At 45.4% G+C, this 18,064-nt stretch overlaps 1 protein-coding gene across 2 annotated transcripts in view; it reads left to right on the forward strand.

Annotated features, from left to right (window-relative positions):
• Positions 1-14,470, forward strand: part of LOC147895481 (uncharacterized) — a 138,718-nt gene extending 124,248 nt beyond the window's left edge. For both annotated transcript variants that reach the window (XM_087384029.1, XM_087384030.1), the window contains exons 11-12: positions 13,784-13,864; positions 13,970-14,470. In XM_087384029.1, the coding sequence (XP_087240155.1) occupies positions 13,784-13,864; positions 13,970-14,065 (177 nt within the window). In that variant the 3' untranslated portion in view covers positions 14,066-14,470. The remainder of the gene's footprint in view (positions 1-13,783; positions 13,865-13,969) is intronic.
• The last annotated feature ends 3,594 nt before the right edge of the window (positions 14,471-18,064 follow it).

An 18,064-nucleotide genomic window follows, 5' to 3' on the forward strand; every position in this document is an offset into this window, starting at 1 on the left:
CTACCTAAACAAGGTTAGAACCTTTGGAAATCGAAGGGAACATGTTCAATATGAATAAAATCAGTTTTAGAAAGCCCTATGAGTGAAAAACGAAATCTGAAAATCACTTTTTGGTAGCCTGAAAGACAAAAAACGGAACTGAATATGAGAAAAACAGCACGTTAAAGAAAGTGTGGGTCCATCCATTTTTTCTACTCAATGAAACTGAAGATCCATCGTTCAATAACCTCATGGCTACAATAGAACTTCAAAGAGCTGGTTGCTCACATAAAGGGCCTGTGTATCAAGAACCATCAATTGAGAAGTCCTTTAAAGGTCAATTGATTGAGCAAGCAAAGGAGGAAGTTACGGATGCAATATTTCAAATAGGATTTCCTTTAAGTATGGTAGATACCCCACATTGGAAGAGAGCATTTGCTATAGTTGCTAATTTAGTTGGGCTAGGGTTTAAAATGCCATCTTACAAGTCAGTGCACACAAGAATGCTTGATAAACTCTATGGGAAGTATGCAAAGAATACTTGCCCTGTGACTCGTCTTGGGCGTTGGAAAGGAAGAAAGGTAGGCTGAAGCAGAACTTCCAGCAATTCATCGAGTTGGACAATAGGAGGACGACTAGGAAGAGGGTGAATTTGCAAAAGAGAGTGGCAGGGAGAGGGTGCAAATTTGCGGAGAGAGCAATTGTGACTGCTTACCCAAACTTTATGTAGACCTTTGGTAAAAGTAGAAAGCTACAAAAAGCTGAGAAAGCACCAAAAGCAGGCTGAAAAATCTGTGAAAAGCTGAAAAAGCCGAAAATGATTTCTAATATTTGATTTTCTAATTATAGTATTTGATTTGTTATTCTATGTTAGAATATTTTTAGGAGTTATTTGAATACTTTAATTAGGTCTCTTGAAAAATTTACCCCATGACCCCTCTTCCCATGCACATTGTCAATTAATCTGGGGCCTAGGACTCAGTTAACCCTAGATCTTAAATGGCTTGTATCTAGCTCTAAACGTAGAGTTCTACCAAACTGAAACCATCTTTTAGCTCTCGGAAAGCCCTAGAAACTAGATACTCATGGATTCGGTTTTGAGATTACTTCCAACTCACGAGATTATGTGATCTAAATTTGTCCTCATTGACTAAGCATCATAGCCTAACACACCGAGGTTCAACCCCAAGGCAATCGAAGGTGTTAGGAGTAGAACAATCAGGTATGGAGAACCCTGTGGATGTGCGAAGTGTCATCAATCTCGTACGGCATGTTGGTAGTTTAACACAAGGTGGAGGGTGTTCCGGTCAGTAGTCATTCAACTCGTAACTTCAATGGCGTGAAGTCCACCCCATGCACTAGCTTCCAACATCATGTTACTGGATGTGACTATGATGGATACTGAAGATCCATCTCCATGCTGAAGATGGCAAAGAGAGAGAATGTGTTGAAGATGGTAACAAAAGACCATATTGAAGATTGTAAACATAGGCCATGCTGGAATGACAAACCAAGACCATATTGAAGATGGTAGATCACACTAAAGGTGATGGAGCCACACTGAGTGATGAGTGCTATACTGGAGATAACAATGCATGGTGCATTATTCTCCCTGATTTCCTTGATCCTTTTCGAGGCCACTCCCCCCAACTGGGTAAACCCAGTTGTATTTTTTTATATTCAATGATGCTTAGCCTCACTACAATGGTAGTACAGATCTTTGGACAAAACCCCCTCTGGGAAATCCAGAGTTCTAGACCAAGACTCAAATATAGGACTGTTACAATGATCTTCCTTTTCAAACTAGGACTCAGATGTACATATGATTGAGAATCATCCAATAAAGTAACCCACTGGTACTAGGTGGAGAAAGCCACATAAATGGTCTTGGTCCCATTTATCCCGGAGGAAACTCAGATTCCACCCATTAGGTTTAGTATAGAAACCTTAGACTGTGGAACACATAACTCCCAACAGAAGCGGTTAGCGTTTTCAACCTAAACGAGGTTAGAACCTTTGGAAATCGAAGGGAACATGTTCAGTATAAATAAAATCAGTTTTAGAAAGCCCTATGAGTGAAAAACGAAATCTGAAAATCACTTTCTGGTAGCCTAAAAGACAAAAAACAGAACTGAATGCAAGAAAAGGAGTGCGTTAAAGAAAGTGTAGTAATTGATAAAAGTAAAATATGTGAAGAATACTTGCCCCATGACTCATCTTGGGTGCTGGAAAGGAAGAAAGGTAGGCTTAAGCAGAAATTCCAGCAATTCGTCAAGTTGGACAGCAAGAGGATGGCTAGGAAGAGGGTGAATTTGCAAAAGAGAGCAGCAGGAAGAGGGTGCAAATTTGCAGAGAAAGCAATTGTGACTGCTTACCCAAACTTTATATAGACCTTGGGTGAAAGCAGAGAGCTACAATAAGCTGAGAAAGCAGCAAAAGCAGGTTGAAAAGCTGTGAAAAGCTTGAAAATGATTTCTAATATTTTATTACCTAATTATAGTACTTGATTTGTTATTCTATGTTAGAATATTTTTTATGAGTTATTTGAATACTTTAGTTAGGTCTCTTAAAAATTTTGCCCCATGGCCCCTCTACCCATGTACACAATTAATTAATCTGGGGCCTAGGACTCAGTTAACCCTATAAATTAAACGGCTTTATCTAGCTCTAAACAACTCAGAATTTTACCAAACTGAAACCATCTTTTAGCTCTCGGAAAGCCCTAGAACTAGATACTCGTGGACTGGGCTTTGAGATCACTTCCATAAAAGATCTCGGAAAGCCCTAGAAACTAGTTACTCATGGACTGGGTTTTGAGATCACTTCCAACTCACAAGACTATGTGATCTAGATCTGTCCTCATTGACTAAGCATCATAGCCTAACACACCAAGGCTCACCCCCAAGGCCATTGAAGGGAGTAGAACAATCTCGTACGGCATGTTGGTAATTTAACACAAGGTGGAGGGTGATCCGGTAAGATAGTCATTCTATTCGTAACTTCACTAGCGTGAAGTTCACCCCATGCACTAGCTTCCATCATCCTATCACTGGATGTGACTATCATGGATACTGAAGATCCATGGCCATGCTGAAGATGGCAAAGAGAGAGACCGTGCTGAAGACGGTAACAAAAGACCATACTGAAGATGGTAAACATAAGCCATGTTGGAGATGGCAAACCAAGACCGTACTGAAGACGGTAGATCACACTAAAGGTGATGGAGCCATGCTGAAGGCGATTGATCGCGCTGAAGGTGACAAGTCGCATTGAAGGTAATAAGAGCTCTGATGTCCAGAAAGGGTCACAATGAAGGTGACAAGTGCTATGCTAGAGATAGCAATGCATGGTCATCTACCATGAAAAGAGAGTACTTTGAACTATCAATGAAGATGCGCACATGGTAGCAGAAGATGCCCGGCTGGGATGTCAAGTCGTGTCACAAGAACTCACATAGAAGAATACACACGTGTGGTCAGTAAAAATGGGATCTCAAGAAAGTAAAAATAATGATTTAAAAAACATGGCATTGAAAAAGAGCCATTGTTACAATGTTTGATCCATGTAGCATAGCGTAATTGTCCAATTAGTTTACAATAACTCTACTTACAATTAGTTATGTAAACATACATAATAATTAGCAATTCACCTCATCGTAGATCTCATCCATACATCCTCATGGAATGATCATAAAGTTAAATAGACAATTCAGACATGACCATGCCACAATTAAATAGAAACAATTAGAACATGAAATAAAAATTAAAATAAAGAGACTCAAGCATTAGACTGCAAGGAAACGCCCAAAAAAGTTAGGGAACCTCGTTTCCTAATGTTTCCAAAATTGGGGCGTTTCCGAAACTTGGAAAGGTTTTGGAAATGCCTAATCTACAAGTGCGTGAAAAGAAAAGCCAACAAGGGTAGGTTTTCACAAGAGATGATGGCAGGCTGTTGCATTATCATGGTGGGTGCATAGCGAAGGCTTTAGAAGTAACACAAGACTCAGAGTAGACGATCTACATGGGTGACGACTAATTCGTCAATGCACTGTACGAATTGATCATCTGCTGCACATGCTCCAAGAATCCAATTGCTTGCCTTGTGCACACGTCTAGCTTATATGGTGCATGTTTTGTATAATTGCTAGCTGTATGTGAGAAGAAATATACTTTATCCAACCTACCCCTGCAATTTCCTTTTGACTCAAATGGTATTTCAGAAATGTTTCAAACTATAGCCACTGGTTCATATGATAAGGGACTTTTGAAGGTTGATGTAAATCTTATTTTACAGCATGCTTCAATTGTGAGCTCAATTTTCTAGCGCATTTTGGCATGCTAGAGGAGAATCTAAGTCTTAAGATTAGGAAGGTGATTGATGCCAAGGATGACCCAGCCATACAGTCCCACTCTGGCTTGTGCTTAGCTCATCACTGCAATAAAACAATATGGTATGGATACAGCGTGCCCTTTTAAATGGCACGGTTGCAACTTGCAAGCACCTTTTTTATTACAAAACAGAGCTACAGTGATACACATTACTCATTTTCAAAGGAATTGGCTAGCCGAGGAAACATGTACTAGTTGGAAGCCATCTATAATGGCAGGTCTCCCAAGCTTGCCAATTTTGTAGCGATGGATGTTTCTGTGAATGATTTTTTGTATTATGTAAGTCGTTGGCTTGAAGTAATGAGGACACTGGGTAGCCAATGTATTAAAGGTGCAATGTAGAGCGACTTTCTTGATGATAGCCTTATTTGTGGATGCCCACTTAGCAAGAGAAGAGGGTGCTTTGAAGAGCACAGTACGGAAGCAATGGCTTCCAAACAGAACTAATACTGATGTATCCTGAATGATTGTCAATTGATATATCTTTGTCTTTTCTTATTACTACTCTCTAATGCATCCCAGCAGAAACTGTTAATAACCATAAAGAGTAGAGGTGTAGCTTTCATAATCACGTCTATTAACAAGCATATAAAAGTCTCATTAAACAGCCACAAAAGAAGGGAAGCCCTTGGAAGATGAGACTCAGCAGCAGATGCTCTTTGGATCCATCTTCAACCAGCTGTCAAAGTATGGATCGTACTAGCCTAATCTATCACTTAATGAGCATAAAGATCATGGAGGATCAAACCAAATATGGAAAGCCATGGGGAGAGAGACAGAAAGTATGAAACACTCAATCTATGCCAATGTGCTATTCTCAACCATACATGATAGGCCTCTTATATAGAGAGTGCCCTTTGAATAGTCAACACATGTGTGATCCTCTCATCCACATCTCTCCTTGTGGATATCCTCAATCCACATCTCCACATCATGTAGTCCACATCCTAGGGTGGCTACTTTAATACATTCCTTATCACATACCTTTGGCCTTTAATCTATGTGCTCATGGCACCATATCTCTCAACACCTCCCCTTGGTGCCATGATCCTTTGGCTACTGCAAGGTGGTCAGATGTGAGTTACAAATCCATCACCTCCCCTTAGTGCATGCATTGCTACTTAAGGTGGTCAAGTGTGGCTTCTACATGTCAATACCTCCCCTGGGTGCTTTCATAGCTACTCTCAGGTGGTCAGGTTTGATTTACAAAACATAGGCAAGGTTGGCAAGGTTTTTATTTTCAATACATTCCATTGATGTCACCTTTTGGCTCATGGCTTGATGACGACGCGTTTGCTTCTTTGTTTGGTGTAGCTACCTGCATGATGCTTTGTTCTTCCATGTGCCTTGATGCTTTATGTGTGGATGCCATGCTTCTTGCTATGGTCATCTCATACACTTGTGCTTGCGGCTTGCTGTGTGCATTCATGCTTTGCTTTTCCATTTATTGCAAAGGTCTTACCAATTGATTTCTTTCAATATTGGCAGTGTCTAATTGCATACAATGATTCTGACATGACAGGCGCGTGGAGCTCAAAAAGACGATCACTTTTCCTTTTTGGAACATGTCCAAATTCTTCCTGGATTGGAAGTTACGCCTTATCGAAGTTTCTATGAAGGAGAGGGGGCCTTGATGATGTGGCAGAGGGATTCATATGCTGAATTTCAAACTGTGCTTAGCAAGAAGCTGTGTGCTTAGTGGCACTGGTGATGTGGCAGTTAACCAATCCTGAACTTAACCATTGACCAAGGTAAGGCTAAACTTAACCATAGTTCAATCTTATCCTGCCACGTGTCGTGGTTTACAATCTTAGAGAGAAAGAGAGAAAAGATTTGCAGTGAGACGACGTGGTGGAGCGTGGATTGCGAGGACGGTGTCGTCTGAGCATGAGGCGTCGGTGTAAGACTGATGGAGCCTGAAGTCCTACTAGCGTTGCTGCTGGCTGAGTCGAATAGAGTTTGGCTGGTGTGCGAAGGCTTTGGAGGTCGTTGCCTATCCAAGGAGCCTTAGAGGAGCGCACTGTGAGTCTGCTTGGTGCTTCAGATGATCAGAGATGAGCTCGTAAGGTCATTTCGTCGAAGCTTTCTAAGCTCGTAAGGTCGTTTGGAGAGCCGCACAGGCCGTTGTGGAAGGCAGCCGTCGACTGTGGAAGGAGCTAGGAAATCCGGTATCCAAACGTCGCCTGCACCTCCTTTTTTTCTTACCTGATTCCTTTCCCTCACTAGGGGTTATAATTTTGCAGCTAGCTGCCCGCAATGTTTCAGACGACTAGACTCAAAATTTTACGAATCTCAGAATGATACGTAGTACAAAACCGCGTCGAGGCTGAGTGCGAGCTGCCACTATGAAGTGCTTGATAATAACTATGAATCAATCCTTGCTGTTGAGATGATCCCGTTGTTGGCGTTGTCTTTGGAGCAGGTAGTAGGAGCGCTGGAGGTAGAAGGTGGTGGCAGCTCGTTTAGCTATGGCGCTGGTGGACGGGGCTTGCAGCTACGACGTCGCGTGCGGGTGTTGTATAAGGTCGTAGAAGAGGCCATGCTTGGAGGCCACCATTGTGAGTCACTGTGAGACAGTTCGTTGTAGAGTGTGCTTGAGTAGAGCCCGATGGCTGTGGAGAGCTGCAACTCTGCTACTCGTTGAATCAACCTGTAGAAGCCGAGTTGTTCCTTAGGGAGCACAAGAGATAGTCGTACACAAGACCCTATAGAGAAGCATTATTGACCAAGAACATGTCCATTAAACCTTACAGAGAACTCTCTCCTGACAAAATCTTTGTGCTACAGAGGGTCTTTGGACTTCAATAGAATAGAATTCCTCAATGCGAAATGGACAAAAATAGTTCATCAACGGAATGAAAGATGTAAACCTCTCAATCTAGGCTTAGCTAAACCTAAGCTCTGATACCATGTCAAAGTATGGATCGTACTAGCCTAATCTATCACTTAATGAGCATAAAGATCATGGAGGATCAAACCAAATATGGAAAGCCATGGGGAGAGAGACAGAAAGTATGAAACACTCAATCTATGCCAATGTGCTATTCTCAACCATACATGATAGGCCTCTTATATAGAGAGTGCCCTTTGAATAGTCAACACATGTGTGATCCTCTCATCCACATCTCTCCTTGTGGATATCCTCAATCCACATCTCCACATCATGTAGTCCACATCCTAGGGTGGCTACTTTAATACATTCCTTATCACATACCTTTGGCCTTTAATCTATGTGCTCATGGCACCATATCTCTCAACACCAGCCTATCACACCCCATAGAGCTAGCCTATCATATCCCATACGGCTCCTCTATATGAACTCTTAGTATGGATGTGTCTTTGTCACCACTCAGAGAGGAGGGTCACAGTGCTGCTATTGGAGGTGATGTGATTCTTTAAGTTTTCCATCCAACTCACTACGCTAGGCATCCTGTGAGTAGGAAGGTGAATCACTGAATTGGAGCAAGGGAAGGGGCAGTGGGCATAGAGGCAATCTCAGTTGGAGCCCAGAGTGGGGCAGAGGGAGTAGGCAACAGTGAAGTGAGCGTCAGGGTTGTAGGAAGCGGACAGAGGGGATGTGGACAGAACATGCAAAAGGGGCCAGAAGGGGTACGGATGACGGGAGGATGTACAGATGGATAGGGTGGAGGCAGCAAGAGTATGGATAGGGTGTAGGCAGCAAGAGTGGACAATTAGGGCCTATTCCCACAAACAGTTAAAAGGACCACTTTAGGGAATGCTGATATAATTGTGCATTCTCATTTGGATTTATGGGGCATCTGATTAATCATATCCCCTTCAACTAGGTACATTAAGGGCTTTTATGAAGAGTAAAGTGTTGGAATCTAGATAGATAATCAATGCTTAACTTAAAGGTGAGTAAAATATTGGAATGTAGATAGATAATCAAGGCTTAACAATTAGGGCATATTCCCACAAGCAGTTAAAAGGACCACTTTAGGGAATGCTGATATAATCGTGCATTCTCATTTGGATTTAGGGGGCATCTAGTTAGGTTAATGGCTTGTAAAAAAACTTCTAATCCTAGTCCCCTTCAACTAGGTATTTTAAGGGCTTTTTATGAAGAGTAAAGTGTTGGAATCTAGATACATAATCAATGCTTAACTTAAAGGTGAGCAGTGGTAATGCTTCCTTAAGCAAGATTCCTGCCAAGACTATTTGAGGTTTTTTCTTTTTTTTTCTAAGAAAGGAACCTTCTATTAATGCTTGAAAGATTTCATACAAAAACAGCAGCCCCGAAGGTGCTCAGTATGGAAAAACGGGAAAAGGCTGAAAGAAAAGCCCGGCCTGTTCCAGAGAAACCTAGCTCACTGCCTAGGGAATCTCTGGTACTGGGGCTAATAGCCAGGTAGGACTATACAACCAGCGAATCCCTCGTGGAGTGAAGATGTAGAAAACTCCTACAGGCCAAGCCTTGCAGAATCGAGCACGCCTCTCGATAGTCGCCCTAGAGCCTGGAGTCCCACACTCCCAGGTGGAGCTTAGTGTGTAGATGATATCCTGCCAGATGGCGACCAGGGTAGCCGAGGGTGGTACTCACCCATCACGAGACTACAACAAGCCACCCAAATGTTCCATGCAATGATGCTGGGTACCACCTCCCAAATGCTGTCCTCTGGAGGAGGAGGAGGAGCTAGGCTGTCAGGAGGGACTGCCTCATGGAGTGCTATCCTCCGAATGTTCTAACCTTGTATTCGGTAGGTTGGGGAGATCTCATCAATCTGGAACACGTGTCCTCCCTCCGTCAACCAGGCCACCATCCCCCAGGTGTAGTCTCTCTGAAGACTTTGCATACAGGTCATGATCTTGAGGGCTCCCATCCAAATCCTCGCTGTGCGGGATAGTCTCCAGGAGACCATCGGAGCAACAATGGCAATGCCCCTCCACTCGCTTCTGCTCCACCGATGGGCAAGCCTCCGTGGGCGGCCAGCCAGAAGAAGTAGGATATCTTCCTCGGCCGCAAACTAAACCATAACCTCGTCCAAAAGCTGGAACGGACATCCCGGGGCACTCTCTAGGTCAGCCAATGCCTCTCCCTCGAGGGGGTCCACCTCGTCGAGTCCATCTGAAGCCTCCTTCCAATCCATGTGGTGTAGGAGAAAAAGGGCACCTCATCCACGTGCTCGGCTAGGCTGCCCCTGGAAGACCAGAACCACTCTCCCGGATGCTACTGGACCTCCCTCAAGGGTCTACCCTCCCACAACCAAAGGCGGTATCTAGGGGCATCATGCTCTGAGATACTAGGAGGGTCAATATGCCACTCCTTCCCCAAACGTCCCACCACTTTGATCATCTACCGGCAGTGAATCCCATCAAGACTCCCATCCATCTCATGGTCTCTCTCAGTGAGTGGCTGAAGTAGGCCTCTAGGTCCTACACGGAAGAAGCCGAGGTGCGTGCTGCCTTGTTGCATCAACATCCTCAAGGGGACACTAGTCTGAGAAAACTGCCCCGACCATCTATTGTCCCTCCATACGCAAAGTCCCTCCCACCAGGACTCAAGAATGGCTAGGTCAATCTCTCTCATCCGCTGCCCTGCCCCTCGCAGATGCACTATGGCGTCAAGCCTCACCTCTGCCTCCATGGGTAATCTGATCCATCTGCCAAAAGACCCGATCGGACCACTGTCCCACTGGGCCCAACCAATGTGAGTCCGTTGTCCGAGCATAAGCCCCTCCTGATCTCTGATCTCTGGGTGCCACATAAGGAGCCGGCGCTCTCTGCATCTAGGTGGAGCACAAATGAGACCCCCTGCTAGTCTCTACCAAACCCTGTGGAGGCTCCTCATCAAGGGGGAACCCTTCCCCGCTGCAAGGGGCCTCTGAGAAGATCCATCTGTGTGAAGGCTGCCACTGCCCTCCAGTGCATGGGGTGTTCGTTAGAAGCCCTCACTGTAAGAGGAGCTTCCAAGGCTCTGCACCTGGGGTGAGGTCGCGAACAATTAACTTGCCCAAGAGGGCTCTGTTCTGCATCTCCGGATCAATAATACCCAAGCCTCCCAGTGCCTGCGGCATGATCATCGTCTGCCAAGCGACCCGGGCTCTAGTGTTCCTCGTGCCGTTCGAACCTGCCCAAAGGAAGTTCCGAACCAACTGTCAGAGCTGCCCAATGCATCCTCTATGAAAGGACCAGTAGGAGGTGATATACCAGGCCGTGGCTAGAAGGACCTGGTTTGACACTAAGGCACGACCTGCTAGGGAGAGTTTGGCCGAGCTCCAGTAGAGAAGCTTGCACCAAACACTCTCAAGGACCAGAGCGATCTGTTGGTCTGCTGTAATGTCAATATCAACCTAGCATCCGAGGTATCTCGCTGTCTGGCCCGACGGTATCCATCTGAAGCGAAAGTCACTCCCCCACTCTTGAATCTCCTGTGTCTCCTCATATCCTGTGAAGAAACCTATGGACTTTGTCCAATTGATCCGTGCTCTCGAGGCCTCGCAGTAAATAGCCAAGGCGCCCCTGACTCTCTCAAACTCATTGGTGCCCTCAACATACAAGGCCATGTCATCTGCAAACTCCGAGTCAAGCTCCTCATGTGTGAAAGGCTTCTCCAGTCTGCAACATAAATCCTGCAAGACTACTGTTGGAACGTGATCCCAAACTACCTCTCGGGCCACAAGACCAGCTGGAGTCATCCTCATTGTCTGAAAGAGCTGACTGTAAAAACCTGTGGTCAGGTCTAAAATCTCATGCGCATTAGTGTGCATGATGCCTTGCAGATCTCGGAGATGCTATAGCTGTGTGCTTGTCGATCCGGGCCCAGTGGTCTAGAAAAATTGCTTCATCATCCTATCCCCGTGTTGTACCCACCGGGCCCGGGAGGAGTGATAGGAGAATTCAGCCCGCCGAATCTCCATGTCTTGACTCAAGGCGAGTGCTCTTGAACCTATCGCTAAGCCACTGAGAACATGGGTCCTGCTCCCTGAGCCGCTCTATGGAGGCGAGGTCTCTCCTCAAAGCCCACTGGCACTCTTGAAGAGTCCTCCGCCTAAGGGAGTGAGCTTGCAACTCCTCATTGCTCCTCTGAATCGCATCGGCCACCCACGCAGCCCAGCCCTCACACGGTCGTCTCTGATTGCTCCCAAATCCCTGCCATGACCTGTTGGATCTCCTTGTCCTGCAGGAGGTTCTCTAGAATGCGGGCCCCCTTCTGTGGGAGACCTCGACGGGGCTGATCTAAGTGAAGTACTACTGGAGAGTGTTCAGACATCGTGGTATCTGTCAAAATCTCGGTAGAGCCGCCTTTGTGTAGTGCCCAATCCCCAACATAAAAACGGTCTAGTCTCTCAAGAAGTCCATCATGTCTCCTCTGTCCAAAGGAGAAGAGAAGGCTGCCAAGTGTCTTGTTGAAATTTGGCTCTCGCCATGGGTCTCTGCCATGGATCTTGAAAATGAACTGCTCTCAGGTGCTACACTCTACTACTGGCATCTCAGAGAAGGAGGCGCCGTCCTTCTTGTCTTCCCCAAACTCCATGTCGTTGAAGCCCCCTCCAACAATCCAGGAGTCTACATCCGGAAGACAGTCTGATAGCTGCCTCCAAAAGGCCGGGCAGTGCTGTCTGTATGTTGGGGCATATACGTTCAGGATCCCAATCTTGGACTCTCCCATCCAAACTCCCATCCAAACTGCCCGTCCTAGAATGAGCTCGCCTTGATCGTAGACCTCTGGAGCCAAAGTCTGTGAGACTGAGATGCAGACCCTCCGCTCCATCCTACTAGGGGGGACCCCTCCTTTGGACCTCTCCCTGGGAGAAGGTGGTGTCGTTGTTTGATGTCTGATGCTAAAAACATGTGCTCCTAAATCAAAAGGATGTCCATTGTTTGCCCTACCACTGCCCTCTGCAACTCCTGCCGGAGTATTAGGTATTGCGGCTGGCTACGAGCTCGGTCGTGGAGCCCGTGCATGTTCCAACTCACTATGGTCCAGCTCATGAGGACGGGGGTGCAAAAAAAAAGGCTCTCCTGTGGGTGGGTACCTGTTCCAGAAAGATTGCCTTATGTGACTTTGCTTGGGGTTTGGAGGACGAATAGTCCGTGTCTGTGCAACGATGTACTAGGGTGGATACCAGCTCAATGCCGATCTTCCGTGCCCACTTTATCATGAAGGAGACTTTTATCCCGAACAGCTCTACACACTTCTGGAGGGGCCAGTAGTATGATTGCTCCACCTTTGCCTCCATCGGCAATCTGATAACTCCTACCGCCAAACCGCACATTGGCTCCTCTCGCGTGAAGCTCAGTTGAAAATTCACCTCCGCACCATGGGCATGCCAAAGGTCTAGTCCCTGTGGCCCCATCCACTCGTCCATCATGCGTGAAATTTGCTCCCCCATAATAGCATCAAACACCTTCGGGGACCACTTCTCCAACCCTGTGGAGGCAAACTGGAATCTCTAAACGGGGTGTTTCTGAGAGCCCACTGCGCTGATCAAACCCCCCTTCCGGGGCTGCAGGACCATAAGCGTTACCTCCAGTGGTAGAGGATAAGAGTCTGGAAACTCTAGATAGTTCTAGGGTCCTAACCTCCAGAAGTCTCGCGGTAAGGGACGCCCAAGCTAGAGGTTGGGAGTTGCTAACTGGGAAGACGATCCCCGCCCCTTTGGTTCCCTCCCCGGATGGACCAGTTGCTGCGATGAGGAAGCAGAAGGAGGCGTCGTCTTACCCTTGCCTACTGGCAGGGGTGTCGAGGCAGGGAAGGGGAGGGAGGCTGAAGAACCTACTGCGGAGGTGGAGAGGGGGGCAGCAGGGGAGGGAGGAGGGAGGGAGGCGGAGGGAAGGGGCCGGGTGGTGAAAGTGATCATAGCAGGAGGGGCGAAGGGGGGGGCGGGGGCGGGGGGAACCCAAGAGGGGGGGGGGAGGAAGCGGAAAGGAAGATGGGGAGGGATCTGGAGGGGGAGGGATAGGGGCGACCACAAGCGCCCCCTGCTGATCAGGCTCGTCGGGGCTTTGGATCTGGTCCTCTGCAACCGCTGTTGGGCTATCGTGTGCGGCTTTTGCCATCACTGCATCTGGAGCTCATGGGGCTCGCTGCTGATGCAAGGGTGAATGCGGACGCTGAACATCCAACACGGGAGGATCATTTGGCTGGGCGGTTGCCCCTCCCGCTTGGGGAGGTGGTTCCTGCTGCTGCTCCTCCTCAGGTGCCTCTCAGTCAACCCTGTCCCTCTCTCTGCGTCTAGCCCTCTGCCTGCATTCCTGTTTGCTTGGCTTCTTTTTCTTTTTAACCTGGGTCCAATCCCCTTCTGAGGGGGTAACCCGAACTCGTCGCTCGTGATATACGAATAAAGATTTCTAGGAAGAAAAGTCATCTAGGATTTCATTGAGCTAATTTAACATGAAGTATGGACCACAGTCATGTAAAAGAGTTTCTAAATTGCATGTCATAATATTGATAGGTTCTAATTGCATCTAATGCAAATATTGGAGGTCCAGCAACAGCGGCAGCAATGGCCAATTGTCGTGGCTGGAGAGGTCTGGTAAGTGCTAGCCACTGTGGACTGATACCATTGCATTGTGTGTGTGTGTGTATGTGTTGTAACCTTTTGCTTGCCATGTTTGATCCTAATGCATTGTGGGGACAGGTGAAGCCAGCACTTTTAGTAGGGACCCTTGGCTACATGATTGGCACTGCATTCGGATGCCTTATTGGAGTACATTTTTTGCAACCACCGAAGTAGAAGCACCATTTCTGTCGGGGGGGCATACAAAGTATAAGCAGCAAAGATGATATTTGGTTGCTCTGACAGATTTTTGTGTTGAACTTCACCAGACTTTTGATCTGGGCATACCTGCAGAGATTTCTAACCTGTTCCTGATGTTGTTTAGACCTCTGCGGTTGAGTTCGTGTCTTTCACTTGGAAAAAAGGCTCTTCTCTCTTGCAAAAGGAGGGGGAACTCTTTAAAGATATTTCCAATCTCAATTCTACAAAAACATGCTGTGGATTTTGGAATGTATGCTGTCAGACAGGCAGATGGGACATTCGCTTACAATATTTTCATGCTCTGGATTTTTGAATGTATGTTGTTAGATAGGTCTTAACAACGTACTCCGCTATTACTGTAGACAGCACCAATAATGTAGCTCCCCTCCAATCTATCGTCTAGAAAAATTGTTGTACACAACTCGTCTGCATGTTCTTACAGGTTGAATTTGGTTTGTATATTCATGTGGTTTGATAGGTAAATTTACCATGGTTTTAGATATTTGGATTTGGTAAGATTTAGTAGACAATTTTCTAAAAGATTTGTTTGCATATTCATTCAGTTGAATTTACACTTCTGTATAATTTTGAAGTTCTTCTGTAAATTTCCACCAGGCAATCCTCGCATGTACAAGTAGTGTTAATGGACTTTAGGCCAAATGTTAGATGCAAAGCAAAATCCATATGTTGGCTGAATCTCGAGCCCATAGTCCTGAACTTTTAGAACTGGAACGTTAATGATGAATTACATGGTACTGCCTATAGTGAATTCTAGAAGCTTGAACTACTGAAAACTAACTCTCTCACTTGAACTGAAAACTAAGTCTCTCGAGAGGGAAATTTATAATCTATATGAGTTATTTAGAACCCTAACTTCATTGCTTAATTATTCAGAAGATGATCATAACATCATCTGCAGCTAGTATTGTGCCAGTGATCCAAGCAAGCACTCCTGTCTTAAGTAGTCGCAGCAGATCTTTAAAGTAAAACCACCCTTATTTAATGGAGAAGAGAACCATAGGGCTAAAGGTAAGCCAATGATGATGTAAGTCCTTAGTATACAAGTTTTACTGATTCCTTAATAATGTTTTAAGTATAAGTAAGGTAGGAGTCTTCCATGAGAATAAAGCATATGCTTGCTTCATTACTTTGGCCATATGGCAGTTTACTTTTGGTCCCCACGATCTAGTCAAGCATGGAGTCTTCAATAGGAAAAGGATTATGGGCCATCCATAAGTTTTTGGACTATTCTCTTATTAAGAGGTGTAAGCTGTTTGAGAGTCCTAGTGCATGTGAGGATGTGGTTTCATTGGGCAAAGGCCAATCGGGACACAGTGGTCAGCAATGTACCTTTGGAAACTCAAGGGTATAAAAATACTCTTTTTTAAACTTACGCACCTTTTATAGAGTTAGTGAAAGGAGCTTCTTCTATCTCAAAAGTGTTTAAAAAAAACCTAGATTCTTGGCTAATTTCTCCACGCAGCGGAAATATCAGATGGCTAAGGTGTGTGTAACGGAAGAATCTTAGATAGGAACAAGGGAACGTTGTAATTCAGAACTTGAAACTCGCAAACGCCAAACTCAGCAGATAGACGGTAGTAGAGCAGTTCAAAAAATGCCTTCAAATGTATTGCACAAATCTGAGTCAAACATTTTACAGAAAGCTTCACCAGAGAGCCCGTAAACTCGCAGCAGTCCATTGCCCTAGATGCTCTATTGTGAGCACAAACTCTGCTCCTACTTCTGTCCTTGCACTTCTTTGGTTGCGTGCTCTTCAGTGAGCTTCAGTGACCAATTCGTAGTGCTGGTTCTTGGACAGCACCCTCTTGCAGATGTGTGCTCTCCTACTGGCTGTAGGTATGCACCAAGGTCTGCTCCAAGTGGTAAGGGCTGCTTCCAATCTGAACTTGTGATTCTGCAATACTGCTCTTCACCCTTTAGATGATCTGTAGCATTGTTGCATGGCTTTTCTTGCTGCCTCAAACGGCTGTGCATTATTTGGCCCACCAACAATAGATGTTGACCTCCTTGCTGCTCTCTAGGACAGCCTGGTGCAACATATAGATGCAAATGACAAGGGCATGTGCCTTTTATATAGGATTGGAGAGCCCTGAATCCTACCTGACCCAGTCTGTAGACTGGCTGACCAGTCTGCAGACTAGACCAACCAGTCTTCGAAACTTACCTGCTCCGAAAATTCTGCCTGTTTGCAGCATGGCAGCCCTACTGTTATAAGACGTACTTGGTTCCCTCATTCATTTGTGTCAAACTAGTTGCTCTCTCTCTCTCTCTCTCTCTCTCTCTCCAACATCAACCCCCTCCTCACCCCCATGGCCTGCTCCCTCACCTCCGTGGGCTGCTTCCTCACCCCTCGTGGCCTGCTCTTCACCCACTGATTGCAAAATAGAGCACTATACTGCCTTTATAACTACTACAATCTCTTCCATATACTCACCCCTACCCTAAACACCAGACACCATAAACTCCCTCAACCTTGAAAGTCTTCATCCCGGACAAGTTCAAAGCAAAACACATCATCCAAGAAAGGTCCTACTGGTGGCAATGGCAGATTAATCCACTCTTCCTCTTTCACATATGCTAAGACTGACCAAATACGATCATGCACTTCAGAGTATAAGATTTCTACATGTACATCATTACCAAATTCAATGCTTAGCACAGACGGGCCCAATTCCAAGATCAAGTACATGAATATACAGTTTCGTGTTTCTCTTTCCTTTAGTATTTATATCCACTCATCAAACTCAACATCTATACAAAAACTCATGCATAGAATTTCTTCTGGGAGGTCTTCCATTGCTGGTAGCACAACACCCTGCCACTTTTCATCATTTACATACAACAATATGTGCCATACACCTTGTGCTTTAAAGTTGAGGATTTCTTCATACTGAAAGTTCGAGCTGAAGGACACTGTATCATACTGTGATTCTACCTCTAAACAAAAATACATTTTTTGTTTTTTTTCATTTCCTTCAATAACTCCTCTACTGGTATCACTCTATCTCCTTTCACAAAAATATCTACAGAATCAAATCCCACACTCATTTGATATAATATCTACTCTCTAGTCTTAGAAAAATTCATATTCTGGTATCATATCTATCTCATAAAACAAATCTCTCGGCCACTGGCTCCTGGGAAACTCCAATCCTGCAGCTACCTCGTCTGTTATCTGTAGAATAAGAACCCACCGCTCCTCTGTAACTTCATTGAATATTACTTCATACTGCACATGTCGTGGTACAATGATTGTCTCCACCCTGTGGTTCATCTCAAACACCAAAAACATTTTTCTAATTACACCAAAGTTATCAGTCTTTTAGCTCTTCTCTGGCCTGGAAGACTCCCTGGTTGGACACCTGTAGAACTCCCTTTGGCTGGAAAATGACTGCAGCCACCAGTATCATCCTTCATAAAGTCACCCTTCCTTAATACACAATCGGATGGCTTTAAATGCTAGCAGAACCTCCTTCCCTTGGCTTCTCTTCAAACTCCTCAAGCAAGCACAAAGAAAAATCTGATTTGCTGCAACTAACAGATCAACCTCAAAATCTTCTCTTTTCTTCCTGTTCTGGGTCATTACTTGCTCAAAATCTCTTCTCCCAGTCAGTAGCACTTCCAATCTTCAAAAGCAGTTCTGATTTTTGCTATTTCCAGCAAGTACACAGGCATACGACACCTCAAAACAGGTCGCCTATCTTAGAATAGCTTCTCCAAACTACCAGCAGCACATATATGCCAGTAGAGCCTCTCCTGACAAATTGCAGTCAAAATTAAGGCGCCTACCTTTGTAGCACCTCCTGGCATACTTTTTTGGTCTTCTACAGGTCGCCCTACCCTGGAGCACACCTGGACACTGGCTCTTGCCCTCTGAGCTCCCGGCTTTGTGGCATCACCTCCTGGCACAGTTCTCTTGCTGAATGCAAAGATAGTTGCCTTTACGCAACTCCT

The sequence above is a fragment of the Dipteris shenzhenensis genome, chromosome 13 (genome assembly GCF_047967505.1).
Source record: "Dipteris shenzhenensis isolate YYH24624 ecotype China chromosome 13, Dip_SZ_1.0, whole genome shotgun sequence".
NCBI classification, from domain to species: Eukaryota; Viridiplantae; Streptophyta; class Polypodiopsida; order Gleicheniales; family Dipteridaceae; genus Dipteris; species Dipteris shenzhenensis.